Source organism: Cricetulus griseus, assembly GCF_003668045.3.
Source record: "Cricetulus griseus strain 17A/GY chromosome 1 unlocalized genomic scaffold, alternate assembly CriGri-PICRH-1.0 chr1_0, whole genome shotgun sequence".
In the NCBI taxonomy this organism is placed as follows: domain Eukaryota; kingdom Metazoa; phylum Chordata; class Mammalia; order Rodentia; family Cricetidae; genus Cricetulus; species Cricetulus griseus.
The window spans coordinates 155,931,786-155,950,540 of record NW_023276806.1 but is presented as its reverse complement, the minus strand read 5'-3'; the positions used below and the strand labels follow the sequence as shown (position 1 = coordinate 155,950,540).

General features: G+C 38.1%; 1 protein-coding gene across 2 annotated transcripts in view; it reads right to left on the bottom strand.

The window, feature by feature from the left end:
• Uhrf1bp1l (UHRF1 binding protein 1 like) overlaps positions 1-18,755 on the bottom strand; it is a 76,384-nt gene that overhangs the window by 23,919 nt on the left and 33,710 nt on the right. For both annotated transcript variants that reach the window (XM_027392600.2, XM_027392599.2), the window contains 8 exons: positions 17,931-18,120; positions 16,426-16,566; positions 13,909-14,079; positions 10,677-10,857; positions 8,130-8,213; positions 6,161-6,343; positions 5,402-5,505; positions 1,878-2,019 (listed from right to left, as the gene is read on the bottom strand). In XM_027392600.2, the coding sequence (XP_027248401.1) occupies positions 1,878-2,019; positions 5,402-5,505; positions 6,161-6,343; positions 8,130-8,213; positions 10,677-10,857; positions 13,909-14,079; positions 16,426-16,566; positions 17,931-18,120 (1,196 nt within the window). The remainder of the gene's footprint in view (positions 1-1,877; positions 2,020-5,401; positions 5,506-6,160; positions 6,344-8,129; positions 8,214-10,676; positions 10,858-13,908; positions 14,080-16,425; positions 16,567-17,930; positions 18,121-18,755) is intronic.

Here is an 18,755-nt window from a genome sequence, read left to right as displayed (position 1 = left end):
GAAGGGCTATACTTTATGCATTATGCTAAGGACACAGAACAGAAGAGACATAAAGCATGATCCAATTCCATTAAAATTTGTATACATGACATAAATATGAAATGAAAAACATTCAAGCCTCTCAGAGACGAGTTGTGATGCCAAGGTGTTTTGTCTTTAGTAATGAAAGAATGTATAGAATGCAGAGGAAAATGCTTCATACTCTGGAAGAAGGGAATTTTTAATTTAAGAGGTGATGGCAGCAGCCATAAAGAAGACTAGAGAGCAAGTGTAGTCCCCAAGCTAGGCACACAGAGAAGGAACAACACTGAGCAGCAGAGGGCTCTATGTGCCATTTCCAATAGGGTATCCAGATGACTGTGTAGTTCAGAGATACTTCTGTGCTTATTTGCTGTTTTGGCAGACATTCATTTGTCTGGGGTTGGTGTGATGCTGAGGACTGAAAACAGGTATCACAGATGATGGGTGAGCATTCTACATCTCGGCCCCAAAAAACATATCAAATTAGCTAGTGGAACCCTATACTAGGCTCATAATAGTAAGGTAGGGGGCCAGTATACAAAGCAAACATAAAAAAGAGGCATATGCATTAAACACAAGATCGGGAATACTACACTTTTTTCTATGAACCAAACAGTACATTCCAGCCCACGCCTCCCAAGTCCTCTAATTAAAGTCTTTAGATTCAGCGCCTCAGTGACTATTTGGAGATGGAGCTCCTGAAGAGCAATGAAGGCAAAGTGAGTCCATGTGAGTGGGCCCTTGTCCAGTGTGGCTGACCCCGTGGTACACACCTTTAACTCCAGCACTTAGGAGGCAGAGACAGGATGCCCACCTGGTCAATATAGCAACTTTCAGGCCAGCCAACCAGGGCTACATAGTGAGATACTGTCTCAAAACAAAATTTTTTTAAAGAAGTCATATAACCTGGAAACTAGTCCCAGCCCTAAGGAGAGCGAGGCATGTAGAACTGAGTTCAAGCCCAGCCTGATCTACACAGTGAAAGTACCAGGCCAGCAAGTGCTACATAATGAGAACCTGTCTAGAAAAGCCAAAGCAAAAAACAACCAAACAAAATAAATCAAAGTGGACAGTGCATAAAAATTAACACTTGGCTGGGTGGTGGTAGTGCACACCTTTAATCCCAGCACTTGGGAGGCAGAGACAGGCAGATCTCTGTGAGTCTGAGGCTAGCCTGGTCTACAAAGTGAGATCCAGCACAGCCAGGGCTGTTATACAGAGAAATTCTGTCTTGAAAAACAAAAATTTAAAAAAAAAAAAAAAAATGACACCTGAAGTTAGTCTCCGACCTCCACACACATACCACACACATGCAAAGATCACAATACAAGGAAGACTTTAATTTGAAGAATTATGGTGAAATGAAACAAAAGCACATAATTTTAATATTCAAATAAACAAGTGTATAATCATTTTAATTTTAGGAAGCCAAAAAAGTTTAGAAAGCTATTTAACTTTAGGAAGCTAAAAAGAAACTTCAATTTTCCATTTTTAATAAAATAGTTTTATAATTCTGACTTGCCAATGAAATTTTACTAAATGAAAAAAAGACAATTTTCTCCAATAACATTCATTCATACTTCATTAAAAAAAAAAATAGCTAGTAAGCACAAAAGAACTGGATAAAAGCATATAAAATCAGTGACAAATGCTACAAGATTCCTGCCACCAAAGAGGCCACAATAGGGACAAAAAGAACTTATGTACAACTATTAACAATGTGTACAAATTTAGTATAAAAAGTATATCCTAAGCACAGTGATAAGAGTAAATTTTCCTGCATGAATTAATAAAACCCAAACTATTCATCCAAAAATTCATTAATGAACAAACAATAATAAAGTAAACTCTCTTACTTGGAAAATCTTTGCCATCTGGATAGTAATATTCTGTGAACTCTATGTAGATAGCTGACATTTCTTGTGGAAGATACAGGGATTTTTTGTTGCAGGAAATCATACTTTTGGGGGAAGAGCGACATTGTTCTGCTGTAGATACCTGGGGAAAAAAGTTTGCTTCGATTACACAGAATAAAGCCCCTTCCAAAGAATTTTACAATGTACATACACATCACTTTCAATCTTAGGAGCACTTCCAGGATCTGTGGGTGAAGGCACTTGCTGTCAAGCCTGATGGCCTTGGTTCGATCCCTGGAAGCTACATGGTGAGGAGAACTGAGTCCTACAAGTTGTCCTCTCACGTCTGCGCATATGCTATGCTGTGTGCAGGGGTCAAGGTGTGTGTGACATGCTACATATATAAATAAATGCTCAAAAATAACATACAAAATGAAATATCCACCAATCATTCAGAAAACTCTAATCAATTCAGATCTTTATCAATTAAAAACTTTATTACACAGCAAACGCTGTTCTGGAAAAAAAAGAAAAGAAAAAGAAAAGAAAAGCTTCACCTTGTATACTATCTTCAGTAAACTTACTGTTTTGAGCCTTTAAAAGGACAGGAAAATAGCAATAACCATATATTATTAGTTAATATAGATAAATAATTGGCAGATTCAAGACATGGAAGAATCCAGGCCAGAATAGTTCCCCAGTATGTTCTTTATAACTCATCGTAGATTGTCTATTATTATGAAAGCATTTTAGAGTTTGCAATACAGAAAAGAAAAAAAGAAACTGCAGCTAGATGATGGTGCAGTCACCCAATGTGAATGTATTTAATATCAGTGAATTGTAATTTTAAAATAATTATAATAAGAGCTGGAGAAATGGCTCAGAGGTTAAGAGCATTGACTGCTTCCTCTTCCAGAGGTCCTAAGTTCAATTCCCAGCAACTACACAGTGTCTCACAACCATCTATAATGAGAGCTGGTGCCCTCTTCTGGTGTTCAGGCAAACATGCAGACAGAATATACATAACAATTAAATAAATCTTAAAAAAATATTACTATAATGAGCTGGATGGTAGTAGGGCACGCCTTTAATCCCAGCACTAGAGAGGCAGAGGCAGGCGGATCTCTGAGTTCAAGACCAGCCTGTTTACAAAGTTAGTTCCAGGACAGCCAGGACTGTTACACAGAGAAACCTTGTCTCAATACACAAAATAATAATAATAATAATAATAATAATAATAATAATAATAATAGAAAAGTGTGTCAATTTTACATAAACAACTGATATAAAACACAATATAATAGTTCAGTCAAATAATTTGATTTCTTAATTATGTCCAAGAGAACTATTATTTTTAAGGCCCTGGATACACTGTTTTCACTCTCTCTGCTAATGGTTCATTTGTAATTACATCAAGGAAATGTACTCATTGGGCTGAGGGTATGTACAAATCCCTGAGTTCAATCTCCAGCACTGTACAATTCAGGCATTGTGGCACATACCAGTAATCTCAGGACTCTGAAAACAGAGTCATGAGAAAAAGAAGTTCATAGTCAACTTTGGCAACAAGGCTGGGACACAGGATAGCCACTATAATAAAGAGTGCACTCATTCTCAGTCAATGACGTTTTATCCATTTATTATTGAGGCTAAGTAGGTGGGCTTGGAAACTCTTCTGTTTCATTTGTTCAACAAATGCAAATGTTTCTTTTTCATGTATTACTACTGTTATATTATTGTTGTTGTTATTGGTGTGTGTGTGTGAGTGCACACATGCCATGGTACACATGTACACATTCTAAGAGGACTTTAGAAGTCAGTTCTCTCATCCTATCAGATGGGTCCCAGGAACCAAACCCAGGTCATCAGGCTTGGAGGGAAACACCTTCACCTGCTAAGCCATCCTGCCAGATCCACATGTGTCTATATCAAATATGAAGTGTTAAGAGAATGTATTTTCTTTTGACAATATTTCTTCTTGAAATAATCAAACTTTCTGGTTACTTGTAACATAGATTTGAGACAATTTACACTGTATAATTTAAAAGCTCTCCTGCACATATAGACACAAACACTTCTTTATTATGTCAACTTAAAAACAAAAGCATATTTTAACGATAAAAGTTACAAAACTTGAGAAGAAATATCACTATTTTCTGTCACTTTTATTTTTGTGGTTCTTATAATGTTTCTGGATACAGAGTCTCCTCACTACACTAAAAATGAACAATTTGAGATTATGAGTAATAATTCTCCCTCATTTATCTATGGATTTACTTAAATGTTAAGATTTAAAGTTTACTTTAATGCTGGGTGTGGTGGTGCATGACTATAACCCCAGCATTCAGGAGGTAGAGGCAGGAATAAAAACAGTTCAAGGCCAGCCTCAGCTACATAGGGAACTCAAGGCTAGCCTATGCTACATGAGAGCCTGTTGCAAAGGTTTTTAAGAAATCGATAACAAGTAAATAAGCTGCATTATAAATAGTTTGTAAAGAAAGGTATTGCGCAATGAGAAAATAATCAGGGCTTTAAGAATACTTAAATGAAAACTTTTCAGATAAAGCAATAGATTTAACCACAATAAATGAGAACTTACAAATAATTATATGAACCTAAATGTTTTTACTTTTAAAAATAAGTCAAATATATTTGGTACTCTTGAAGATTATGATACTAGGCTATATGATTACAGCTTGAGTAAAACAGTACATATGGAGCAGGAAATAAAAGTAAATTCACAAAAAAATTAAAAAAATAAACTCACAACACAGTTTATAAAGGTTGAGTACAGCAAAAAGGCATTTCAGGTTCTTCCACATAGACCACTGCGCTGTAAGAAATTTGGTCTCCATGAAGAGCTCTGGGCTTTGTTCATGCTCCCCAGAGATAACCACAAGCTATAATTTCCTACTCACAATGTCAACTGATGGATGTATGGAAACCAGAATACTGTAGGTTGGGCTGGTCACACTCCATAGTCCTATTAGTGGTTAGAGGTCAGGAAAGACGTTGGGTCATCTGCCTTCAGTCTACTCCAAGATGAATTCAACCACAAAAGCAATATGTGTCCACAGTACACATCTGCACTGTGGGACTAGGGAGAAACCCAGGGTCCTCAGAACGCTAAGGAAACTCTCTACCACTAAGCTACATCAACAGCCTGAATTTTACATCCAAAAGCCTTCCAGACTGTGCCTGGGCAGTACTTCTATGGCAGGTTCCACTTTGTATCCTTTTTCCTTACAAAGTGAATGTAACAGACTCCAGTGAGTTCTGTGAGTATTGTGAGTGCAGGACTGAACCCAGGTGTAACTAGAGAGCCCCAGAACTTGAAACAACCTGCAGTACTACTCCCTTGACTTCAGTTTGTCTGATTCAAGATAATTACATCAATAAAAATCAGTAAATTGATATTTTCTATCCCATATAATTTGCATCTTATAAAATTAGTCTAGAGCTTAAAAGATAAATGGTAGGATTAAACACCTGGGTAGCTAGAGATGAGAAGACCTAATACATACCTGGTATATATTGAAATCAGCAAGTCTAACAACAACAGAGCTGGACATCAGCTTTGCTTTGGATGGCTGAAGTAAGACTGAAGTTGCTTTAGGGGTCCCTTTCTCTGTGAAATACAAAAACACTCCTTTCAATTCACTATGAAATTACTTTTCATAGCACTCTTCTGCTGTAGAGAAAGCTACAACAGGTGAATGCTAAATTTCTCAAACAAGATAATACATATGGATGTAAGTATGCTTTTGTAATGATAATTTTTTAAAACAAGAATCATATTTTAATTATATTTTGTCACTCTCTTCTCATGATGTTAAAATTGAAAAATTAACAAGGTACTTGGGAATCTAAATATTCTAAGTGTATATTACCATTACTGGTTATACTAATGTGCAAAGTGTTGAGGACCAGGCAACTGACTCAGCAGTTAAGAGCTCATAGTCTCTTGCAGAGGAAATAAGTTTGGTTCCCAAGACCCATGTTATGCAGCTCACAACTACCTGTAACTTCAACTCCAGGGAATCCCGTGCCCTTTTCTGACTCCACAGGTATTGCACTCATGTGCATAAACCCATACACAAACATATACACATATACATTATTAAAAATAAAACCTCTTTGAAGTGTTTTATTCTATACAACTGTTAGTCTACAACTTTTGAATTTTAAATAATACTTAGAAATGCTTATAAAAATATATTCTCATGCTCCCCTTGTTCTCTTCCCCCATTTGAATATTAGGGGAATATCATTTGGTGAAATACCTGTTTGTGTGTGCTGGGGAGAGGCATGTGTTGGGGATTTAGGAGGTGAGCCTACATGTTGATTCTTCATAGCCTGTTTAAGCATTTCAACGTTGTATTCAAATTCATGTAACAACTCGTTAGCCCATCCATTCTTTGTTTTGGTTGCATCACTAAAATACATCCAATGATTACAACTATCTCCTGGAAAAATGAATAAGAGGAACTTCATTGCATGCATGACTTTTTTTTTATTCTGTTACAGCAAGGCTTTTTATAAAACTTAAGTCATTTTCTCAAGAGAGTCATTTTTGTTCTATTTTGAAAGAGGGTCTTAATTGCAGAAGGGCTTACCATACCAGGCTTAAATCTTTAATATAAAAAAAAAATCAATTTGCTTATGTAACAAAATAAGAGTGAGACAGAGGAAAGAGTCTCAAAAGCAACCTAGATGACTTCCTATCTAGAACCTATCCTTGGTGAACAACGCTCAATTCAAAGCTAAAGATTTGGGCAATTTTTAGTAGATGCTTAATTACCTGGCAAACAGCCACTGTAAAAAATCTTAGAAGCCAGGCGTTGGTGGTGCACGCCTTTAATCCCAGCACTGGGGAGGCAGAGACAGGTGGATCTCTGTGAGTTCGAGGCCAGCCTGGTCTACAGAGCGAGTGCCAGGAAAGGCTCCAAAACTACAGAGAAAAACCCTGTCTGGAAAAAAAAAAAAAAAAAAAAAAAGAATCTCAGAAAAATACCAAGGGAAAAAAACCTTTCATCAAGTCTTGTAAAGTGACCAACCATAATCTAATACATAAAGCTATCAAGATGATGGTTATCAAATATTTAAGGAAACAACAAAACTGCACAACACAGGTTCCAATCATAAACAGATACACGTTTTGAGAGGACAAAACAAAATCTAAATTAGGTTTCTTTGTAATGACTTAGAGAAGTTGCAGGTACATACAACAGAAAATAAAATCTACTCTATGACTGTCTTCCCTTCTGAAATAATAATCTCCACAGTTAGAAAGCTTTTCTATTCCTTTGAAACTAAAGCTGCATTGCTGGGCATCCTCCTGCATCCCCCTGGTGTTGAGCATCCTCCTGCATCCTCCTGGAGCTAGGCATCTTCCTACATCCCCCTGGGGCTGGGAAACCTCCTGCATTCCCCCTGGTGCTAGGTAGACATCCTCTTGCATCCCCCTGGTGCTGGGCTCATAGACCTGTGACAGCACAGCAGCCAGCTGAAAGTTTCTGTAAATCTTCCCAACTATGACAGGACCTGAGACACAGCCCTCCAAAAGACACTGGGACAAACAGCAGTTTCTAAATCTGCCTGTGCCTACAGAAAAGTAATAGGCACTGACAGAGGAGCCAGAACATAACAGTCTTACTACTTTTTAAAACTCCTGGAAATTTTATTACATTTTGTTTTTTGTTTTTCTCTTATTAGTGTAAATTACAAAATGAAAACAAATAAAGAAATGTGGAAAAAATTTCCAATATCATCTAAAATTCAAATTATTGAATAATGACTTGATTTGTCACAAATAAGAAAATAATACATGTTGCTATATTCTAAATTTTTATAAGTTTTAAAACATGTATTTAGTATTTATTTAGATAATTTTAATTCTCTCCTCTTCTCCATCCCCTTCCCTTTTTCTCCCTACTCCCTCTCTCTGTTATGGCTGTGGATAGAACCTACAGCAGCAAACATGCTATTCAAGTTCTCAACCATTAAGTGATACCTTAGCCCAAACTGATCAATTAGAAACTTTAACAGATACAGTTTCTAATCTGCATGAATCTTAATATATTTCTAAGACTATTCTATATTCTTGGTAAAATGCTGCCAGAGGAAAAATAATAACAATATCTTGGTCTCTCCTTAGTAAGTTAAAACAAATGAACAATTAAATTAAAAAATAACTGGCTATGTCATTTTAAAAGCAAGATTTCCATATTTTAAATACATTATTATACACACCTGCTTTATGATAAGGATAATAATCTATGGTCAGCTGTGTGAAAGAGAGCTGCATAGCACCTCCACTAATACGTCTATTTGACTCTGGGAAGAGAAAAAGAATTAAGGGAGGGAAGAAGAGGGAAACACTTAAGCAAATATTTAAAATACTGAATTTACCATTAAAAGCTTTACAAAACTCAGATTCCAAGTAGCAATAGCAAGACACCCAAGATAATTGGTTAACTCTGGTTTATATCAACTAATACAACTTTTAGAATAGCTCCACAGTCCTCATCTGAAGCTTTGAAGTCCACAAGACAGCTCAGCAGGTTAAAACATGTATCAGCAAGCCCATCCCATGACCTGAGTTCAATTCCCAGCTCTCATAGTAGAAAGCCTCCCAAATGCTGTTCTTTGACCTCCAGGTGTTTGGAGCTATTTGTTTTGATACTCAGAATAATGCCAATCTCTGACCTCCACGTGTTTGGAGCTATTTGTTTCGATACTCAGAATTTCTGCTTTTTTGTTTTTGTTATTTGAAAGTGATATGGTATGTACAAACATTATGAGTAGTTTCTGAGGTAGTACTCAGTAACAAAAATAGTATTCTGCAACAAAACCTACGAAATGGGTGACATAAACACAGAATAAAAAAGTGTCTTGGTTAGTGTTCACCATCTGATGAGGTTTTTGCAAACTGATGAATATTTCAGAGCCTTTAGGATTTCACAACAGAGATGTCACTACAGAACTATAGAGTGTGGGAGACATCATCCAGTGTGCTTATGACAGAGGTCACTGCAGAACTACAGTGTGGGAGACATCATCCAGTGTACTTATGAGAGAGAAGTCACTGCAGAACTATACTGAGTGGGAGACATCATCCAGTGTATTTATGAGAGAGAAGTCACTGCAGAACTGCAGTGTGGGAGACATCATCCTGTGTGCTTATAAGGGAGTAATAGCAAGAATGCCAGAGCTTAGAAAATTCTAAACAAAAACGCTTAGTTTTATCATCTCATTTTGTTACTATGCTTTAACATTTTTTTGGTTTTTCCTTTTCAATCACTAAAGCAGAAAATGACAACTATAAACCAAAAGACACAAAGTGGGCAAAGAAAATGACAACAAATTCCTTTACAAACCCCAAATCTTCTGCTCTACTCTTCAACCCTGTCCACTTCTAGGCAGTACTGGGGACTGACTGAACCTAGGGCCTCCCACATGCCATGTAAGTGTGCTTGCTATCACAGAGATATATACTCCCTCAAACTTAAAAGAAAGTTCAGAGAGGGTATAATTAACTTGCCCTATGCTGGCTCTGAATTCACTTTGTGGCCCACAAAGGCCTTGAATTTGTGACCCTCCTGCCTTAAGGTCCCAGTGGCTGTGATTATTAATCTGCTAGCCTTTTACCTGTTAGTCGACTCCTCCTGATTTCTCTGATGACTGTAGAAAAATTTCTTCTCCTAAGTACCTAGCATACTTTCTCAGCTTTAAAAACAATAAAATCCAAAGGATACTCTAAAGCAGGCCTGAAAACCACAGGTCAAATATCTCAGTTTTTAAGGGATCTTCGCTTCATTCTTACACTCACCAAAATGATATAAACACAGTCCCTGAGGTAAGCCTGCCTGCTGAACTCTCCCATCACTGTGGGCCATTGACACTATGAGAGAAGCAGAAACACTGGGCACTGAAAGTGTGGAACCCAGATTTTCAAAATGACCAAGAGCAGCTTCCTGCCTGCCCTATTACCCCAGTCTACTCAATAGGGATGAACACAGGGACAAAGCTTAAAACAGGAGTCAGGTTCCGTATGAAAAGCCGGGGAGACACAGCAGGAGATACAACATTACAGAGCTGCACAGTTGTCTTTATGGGCACAAAGAACATGGGTTCAGGGATGGAGAGATGGCTCACAGGGTAAGAGCACTCACTGTTCTTCCAGAGGACCTGTGTTCAATTCCCAGCACCCACACGGCAGCTCACAACCATGTGTAACTATAGCTCCAAGGGATTCACATTCTCTTCTGGCCTCCAGAGGGACTGGGCACAGACACACTTGCAGGCAAAATACTAATACAACACAGGTTTGTAGACAGGTGAATTAATTAAAATGCTCACTACAAGTAAATACTTAATGAATAGACTGTAGGATAAAATTAATAGATAATTTCAAAAGACAATTCTAAGTTATTTTATTCAAAGATGTCATTTATCCAGTCTTTGTTATTGTTGCTGTTTTCAGACAGGCTCTCATTATGTAGTACTAGGAGACTGGCCTCAAATTCACAGAGATCTGTTTGCCTCTGCCTCTCAAGAACTGGGAATAAAGGTGTGTACCACCACATTTGGCCAATTTTCAAACCTAATTTTACTGTTAGCACTGATATACAACAGTTAATTAAACAAGTATTAAGTACTAAAGCCATTTATTAAGTATAAAATAAATGTTTCATTTATACACCAATCTGAATGATATTTTAATAGATACTACATATAATAAACAATAGTTTTGTAGTCAATTTATACAAAAGCCAAAATAGTTTGATGTAAGATTACCTTTTTCTTTTGTGTGAATATCATCACAGATGTGTAGATCTAGATGAGAAATGACTAGGTGATGGGAGGTCTCCTTAACATCATAGTCATTGAAGCGTTTTACAATTGCATCATTTAGATCGGGAGCGTTGGCAGCCTGTGGGGTCTTCACATGCTGGGCAGATGAGGCTACAGTAGAGCTCTAAAGATTCCAAACCACATTATCACGGCCTGGTCACAGCCTCAGAATGTCACACACAAGCAAATCTGAATATTTCCAGCAACAAACTCATGAAAAATGAGCATAATCCAGTGTATTTTGTATCAGTAGCTCAGCTGCCTTAAAATACCTTCTGAATTATATAAAAATAAAATCTAGATTAAACACCTGGAGAACTATACACAATCTGACTGTAAGCCAAATAAATTTCAGTAAATATTTGTACACATTTACTCTGTTTTCCCCACCCTCGCCTCTTCAATCAAAGCTTCTTCCTCCTCTCTATTTCTCCTTATTGCTAAGAGAACTACGAGTTATCATTAAGGCCTCAGCTTCCTTAGCAGTAACTTCTGGAAGATGTACATAGGTATTGCTTTCCAATCTGGATTGATGTGTCTTTCAAGTCATTTTCAAAAACTCATATACACACGTCCTCTAGACTGGCCCCGTTCTCTAGCCTCCTCTCTAGCTCATCTTCTGGAATAAATGTGACTGAACTTTCCTACTAGAACCCAGATGCCAATATATATGAAGCCCGTCTTGTCCACCCACTCCACTTGTGCAGGAAACTGCCCTGCTGCAGCCCTGTAGGCTGTTCCTACATTTAAAATTAGGTGACACACACCTCCCAGCACCCAGGAGGCAGAGGCAGGTGAAGCTATGTGAGTTCAAGGCCAGCCTAATCTATAAAGTATGTCCCAAGCCAGCCAAGGCTACATAGTAAGATCTTGTCTCATAAATAAATAAATGAATGAATAAATAAATAAATAAAATAGTAAATATTAATAAATTAGACCACACACACACACCAAAGAACTCAGAAAGGGCCACATGGATAAGCATTACAAACGTGTCAGAATGGGACAAGATTTGTCATCAGTTCTGTAGATGCTTACTTGTTTTCCTGGCTATTAGCTCTGTAAAACTTTGTTAGCACCAAGAGGTAGAGTGGATGAGAAGAATTTATTTTAAAAATGGAATTCAGTGCTTGACACTCCAAGTTACATGTTACTATTTACAATGTGCTTCACAGTATGCTATTACTTCCAATAAGCCAATCCTATTACAGTTCATCCTAAGGTGCATTAGCACCCCTCCAGACTCATTCCAAACAAAATAATGGAGGTCACTTGTCACTTAGTCATGCGAATCACTGTTTCTGGCAGCAAGTAGTTTAAATTTCCTGTCTTGTTCCCAGAAGTATTTGTTCCTCCTGGACAAACCCATCACAGCCTGGAGAACTGTAAGAGGCTGCCTTCCATCTCTTAAGTAAGGTAAGTGCAATTCTGGCATGGGAGAACATGTGTAACATCCAAAGCAAGCATATTATCAGGCAGTCAGAAGAAATAAAAAGCACATTAAGGTAGAAGGTATGGAATTCAATTTCCTTAAAATACAAAGCTCAGGAACCGAGTGTAGCGTGCGTGTGTGCGTGCGTGCGTGCTGTGTGAACACAGGTCTCCGTGTGACAGTGTGTGTGCAGGAGAGAGGACAACCTCACCTTCCTCCTAATTTGTGCAAGATCTCCCTTTCATGGCTAAGCTAGCTGGCCCACAAGCTTCCGGATTCTTCTGTTTCCACTTCCATCTTGCCATAGGCACACTCCTGCCTGCACTTCCCAGCTTGCCATAGGAGCACTGGGACTAGAGATGCTTACATTACCTGTGGCCTTTTGTGGGTGCTGGGTATCCAAACTTGGATCCTAATGATGGTCAGCAAGCACTTATCTCACTGAGCCATCTCCATAACTTGGTTCTTCATTTTAAGACATAATCCCATTACATTATAAAACCTCTCCAAATTCTGCAAAAGCTCAGTTTGAAACTTCTGTGCTCCTATCATTCCTCCACCTCCTTCTCTTTTAGTTCTTCCCTTTGATATTTATGTAGAACTGAAGGGCTTATCTCTTACTCTTTGTAACATTCTGAGGTTCTTGAAGGCAGGACCACATAGTTGTTTTTTCCATTAAAACAGGTACCTATGTACTCTTGTAAACAAGTAGGCAGTAAACAATGTCAATATGAACAGCACTGAAAGCCGACAATGTATGCCACTTCCATGTACCAAGCTCCATCACCAATAGGCTGAGATTGCTGAGAGATATAACTGCATTAAAAAACTTCGTAGAAGTATGATTTTGTAAGATCTCATAAAATTTTACCACAGGAAGTTATACAATTTATTTCTAATTTTAATAAAATAATCCAATATACTACCCACCAGAATTTTCCATGTCCCTTCTACTAAGATGTTTATATACTAGCAATCAGAATTGAATACTGGTAAAGACTGAAAGAAAACGATGCTTTTTTATTCAGATAAATTGATGCTTCTGATTGCCTATCCCCAATCCACCACCGGCCATCAGAAAATTCTAACAGAAGTTTTGTTTTCAACTTTAGTGTGTCCAAACAGTTGTAGCTATCTATGCTGCCAGCTTCCAGTGCCCTCTCTTATAAAACCCAGGTTTTATTTCTATTCCCCTTTACCTCAAAAAATTAAAAATGGATTTTTTTTTTCCTCCTGAACAGGATTACTGGGCTAGGAGATAACTCCGTGCATGAGGGCACTTACCATATAAGCACAAAGACTTGAGTTCAAGTCTCCAGCACTCATGTGAAAAAGTGGGGCACTGCCAACTATAAGCACTGTGAGAGGAAGAGCTAGGATTACTGGGGCTAACTGCCATTCTAGCAGCAAGCTCAGTGAGAGACTATCACAAGGAAATAAGATGCAGGGAGATGAAGTGGGAGACACAATACACTCCTGTCTTCATGCTTGCATAGGCATGCACACACAAGCATTATACCATCAAATACTTCTACACTGGCAATCATTCTATGCCCTGTACAAAGAGCTCAAAACAAGCACTAGACACATAGTAATGTCATATTTAACATTATACTACAACCGATTTACATACAGAAAATACTTTGTTTCAGTGTTACAATATCATATAAAGGAAATACCAACTCACCAGTCTGTTTAAACTAAGCTACATATTGTCTTTTTTTCTGGGAATTTGTAGCATACCTGTGTAGGTTCAGGAGCCATACTCTTCCTTTGTTCTGTTGATTTTTCTATTGCTTCACTAAGAGACTTTGCATATTGCACCATAGCTTTCAATTGGGAATCCGTTAAAACCCATAACAAATCATCCAGTATTAGAACTAACTTTGTTGCAATGACATTGCAGTCTTTTAACTGTAATAAAAATGATTTAGAAAATTAATCCAAGAATAAAACATAACACACTTACATTTACTAAAAGCATAAAGTTTTTCTTTTCTTTTTTTTGACACAGGGTTTCTCTGTGTAGCTTTGGAGCCTATCATGGCACTCGCTCTGGAGACCAGGCTGGCCTCGAACTCACAGAGATCCGCCTGCCTCTGCCTCCCGAGTGCTGGGATTAAAGGCGTGTGCCACCAACGCCCGACTAAGCATAAAGTTTTTTAATAGGATTAAATGTGGATATGAATAATTACTTCATTCAATTAAGTATTTAGGCCTTCAAGATGACTCAGGAGGCAAAGTCACTTGCAACCAAGTCTAATGACCTGAGTTCAAACCTCAGGATCCTTATAGTAGAAGGAGAGAACCAACAACTGTAAATCATCCTCTGACCTCCACAAGTAACATGACATGTGTCTCCCTTCTCACGAGATAAATAATAATGAAAATGTAACAAATATTTATTGAGTTCCTATAAGATAGAAAGAATATTTCCCAAAGCTAGAGACAATAGTGCTAAAAAAGACTAGCAATTTTCTGAAGTTACATAACATGTGCTTAATTTTTATGTGTAGTTGACAGATCATAACCACTTCTAATAACTGAACTCATCCTGAAAGGTTCAGGCAGCTCAAACCTAGGCCTGTGTTGCGTGGCCACATGGTTACATCACTCGTTACAGGGCGTAGGGACTCTGCATTCGCGTGCTCCCCCTTTTAAGCCTGTGCCCACATCTCTCTGCACGCTCTCTCTGTTTCGGGTGGTCCCCCCCTCTTTCCTCTCTCTTCTCTGCCCTGTTCATGTCTCTTCTCCCACCTGTAATACATTTTATGTTTAATATGCCCTGACAGTTCATGTTCCATCTCCATCTCGTGACTTCTAATTTAAGCAAAATAACAACACATCCTCCTTGGAAAAGTGGAATTACAATCATCAAATACCAAAAGGCTAATTCACCCACATTTCACATTTCAGGCAGTCTCTGTTACGATCGGAGACAACTCCCTGCAGTGGACTTGCCTCGGTTATTGATGTTAATAAGCACTGACACAAAATACACAGCATGCTTCAGAATCTTTAATTAGGCCTGTTTTTAAAAGTATCTCCTCCTCGATGATATGGTAGACTTTGGGGAGCCCCTTTTGAGCGCCTTACCCTGCCTGGGGAGTGGAGGGGGGATGGCTAGGGGCAGGTGGGATGTTAGGGGAGAGGGGAAGGAGAGAGAGAAGGGATTGACTTCTGAAGCAAGCTTGTTTCTAATTTGAATAAAATAAAAATTAAAAAAAAAAAAGTATCTCCTCCTCATTCAATTTCATCACCATATCCAGTGGACTCTCAGGCTCCAATACTCTTATTGCTAGTTTCTTCATTTATCTAAGTTATCAGCAACATTTTTTATGTCTGTTTAAGATAGGATCTCTATGGAACTAGAACTGGAACTCTGCCTTCCAAGTGCTGGGCTAAAGGTGCGTGCCACCACGCCTGACCCTCCAGCAAAATTTTAAAAACTTACTGAAGATTAAAGGCTTGGCTACCAATTATAAAAACCATTGTTGAGCAAACCTCAGTAAGAGAAATTTCTTCTTCCTCCTTCTCAACTTTTTCATTTACCCCCCCCCCCCCGGTTGCATTTGAGGACTGAACTGAAAGTCTTATTCATGCTAAGTAAGCATTCTACCACAAGTTACACTCCGTCTGTGAAAGGAAACTGGAAGACAGTAAATATTCAACAAATATCTGAATCTTAAAAAAAAAAAAAAAAAAAAAAAAATCGGGCTATGGAGAGATGGCTCAGCAGTTAAGAGAAATGACTGCTCTTCCAGAGGACCCATGTTCAATTCCCAGTGCCCACATGGCAGCTCACAGCTGTCTGTAACTCCAAGATCATAGACATCTATGCAAGCAAAACACCAAGGCATATAAAATAAAAATAAATTATTAAAAAAATAAATAAAAACCAAACCTATGAGCACTTAAATACTCATCTATCGCCGGGCATTGGTGGTGCACGCCTTTAATCCCAGCACTCGGGAGGCAGAGGCAGGCGGATCTCTGTGAGTTTGAGACCAGCCTAGTCTACAAGAGCTAATTCCAGGACAGGCTCCAAAGCCACAGAGAAACCCTGTCTCAGAAAAAAAACAACTCATCTATCAGATGAGGAGTGCTATAACAACTATGCTAGCTTTCCATAAACTTGACGGGTGGCACCAGTCCCCCTCCATCTGCCAACACTGTCCAGATACACAACTCCTAGTGTCAGTGTTCCACCTGACCATCTCCTGCCTATTTAACACCACACAAAAAGGCAATCGGACTTACTCTTCTTTTAAGGGTGACTCTAATTTTTGACTGGTTAGTTATTAATCGAACAGGAGCACACATAATTTCAAGATGTGAACTTTGGGTAGCATCTGCTTCAATTCGAATCATCTGCCAATTTATTTCTTTAAATGTCAGAACCTAAGGAGAAAACAGAGATTAGGAGCACAAGTTCATGCAAAATGAGAAAGTGCACATTTATGAAAACAAATAAAAAATGGACCTTCCCAACTAATTTTTATGACATTCTAAAAATATTCATCATGATACTTTTATACTTCATCAGATTCAACAACATATAATTCAGAATTATACTCATAAGACAACTGGTACTTTCATTTAGGAAACAACATAAACAACAAATAGCACTAGAATCATGACTATAACAGTATCTGAATAAAATTCAAAAGTGGCTAATGGTGCTTACTGTGAAATGCTGGCCTGAACTTGACCCCTGGAACCCACATTAATATAGGAGAGATGTGACTCCACAAAGTTATGTGTACACACACACACACACACACACACACACACACACACACACACACAAAGACATACAGGCATAGACACACACATGCACACACAAATAGTCACACATGTATACACATGCACACACATATATACACACATATGTACACATGCTTGCAAAGACATACAAATGAGGCATAGACACACACGGACAAAAAAAATTTTAATTAAAAAGTAAGATTCAGAAAAAAAAAAAAAAAAAGAAAGAATAAAAAAGTAAGATTCAGACCGGGCAATGGTGGTGCAGCCTTTAATCCCAGCACTTGGGAGGCAGAGGCAAGCAGATCTCTGTGAGTTCGAGACCAGCCTGGCCTAAAAGAGCTAGTTCCAGGATAGGCTCCAAAGCCACAGAGAAACCCTGTCTCGAAAAACCAAAAAAAATAAATAAATAAAAAAAGTAAGATTCATTACTTCCATAAGGTGAAAGATGTATATAGTAAGACATTAAAATACCAATATTTTATAATTAAATTATCTATATTAATAGAAAAGCATACTTGTAAATCCAGAAGAGAAAATCCAGTACAATGTGATTCTGGACAACCATAAATGTAATTATTTTATTTTAGAGTGTGTGTGTGTGTGTACACACCTAAGTGTAAGCATGTATACCATATGTGCATGTACCTACAGAAGCCAGAAAAAAAGAGTCAGATTCCCCCTGGAACTAGTTACAGGTGGCTGTGAGTCTCCCAATACAGGTCCTAGGAACCAAACTCAGGTCTTCTGCAATACCATCAACAATTAGCTGCTAAGTCATCCAGTTGTATTTTAAATAGATTTTGTGTACATGTGTGTTTATGTATGCATGTGTGTTTATGTGTACATATGTGTTCTCTCCTTCCACCCTGTGGTTCCAGGAATGCAATCTAGGTCATAAGGCTCAGCAGCGAATACCCTTACACACTGAACCGACCACTGATGTGCTTATTTTCAATGTCTCTGTTTATTTATTCATTAAGAAGAATGACTGTTACCTCTCCTCTCTGTGGATCTTGAACACGAGTAAACTTCAAGTCTGCATGTTCCCAGTGTGCGTTGACACTATAGATTCGGAGCTGAGAAAGTTCAAAGGAAGCATTGAAAGCTTTTGCTCCAATTCTGATGACAATGGAATTGACAGAAACAGTAATTCCCTCAACAACTTTTTCAGCAAAGCCATATTCACTGGGAAAACAATACAAAGCAAAAACAAAATAAAGTCATTAAAAACGATGCTAATAGTCTCACAGAGGTCCACATATACAATTCCCTCATATCTAACTCACATTTCCAAAGTAAAGAATGCAAAAGAAATCATTCTTACTATACATTTTCTTACTTTTCTTTCCCTCTTTTTTTCTTTTCTTTTTTTTTTTTTTCTTTTTGGTTTTTTGAGACAGAGTTTCTCTGTGACTTTGGAGGGTGTCCTGGAACTAGCTCTTGTAGACCAGGCTGGTCTCGAACTCACAGAGATCCGTCTGCCTCTGCCTCCCAGAGTGCTGGGATTAAAGGCGTGTGCCACCAACGCCCGGCTTCTTTCCCGCTTTCAATAACTGTAAAAGTATTTCTAATCTTTCTCCAATTCTTTTGGACTCTAACCAATCTAAACAGTAACTAAAAACATAAAATTTAATCCATACTATAAAATCTCAACAGTTTCTATACAGAGGAGAAATTATAAAGTTACATGACAGCCTGCCACTGTCTCTTGTGATCCAAATCTAAGCTCTACACCCAATGAACACAGACAGCTCTCCATCATCTCAGCACAGGACAGATGACATCATACAGACACACGGGAAGCAACACATAAGCCTGAA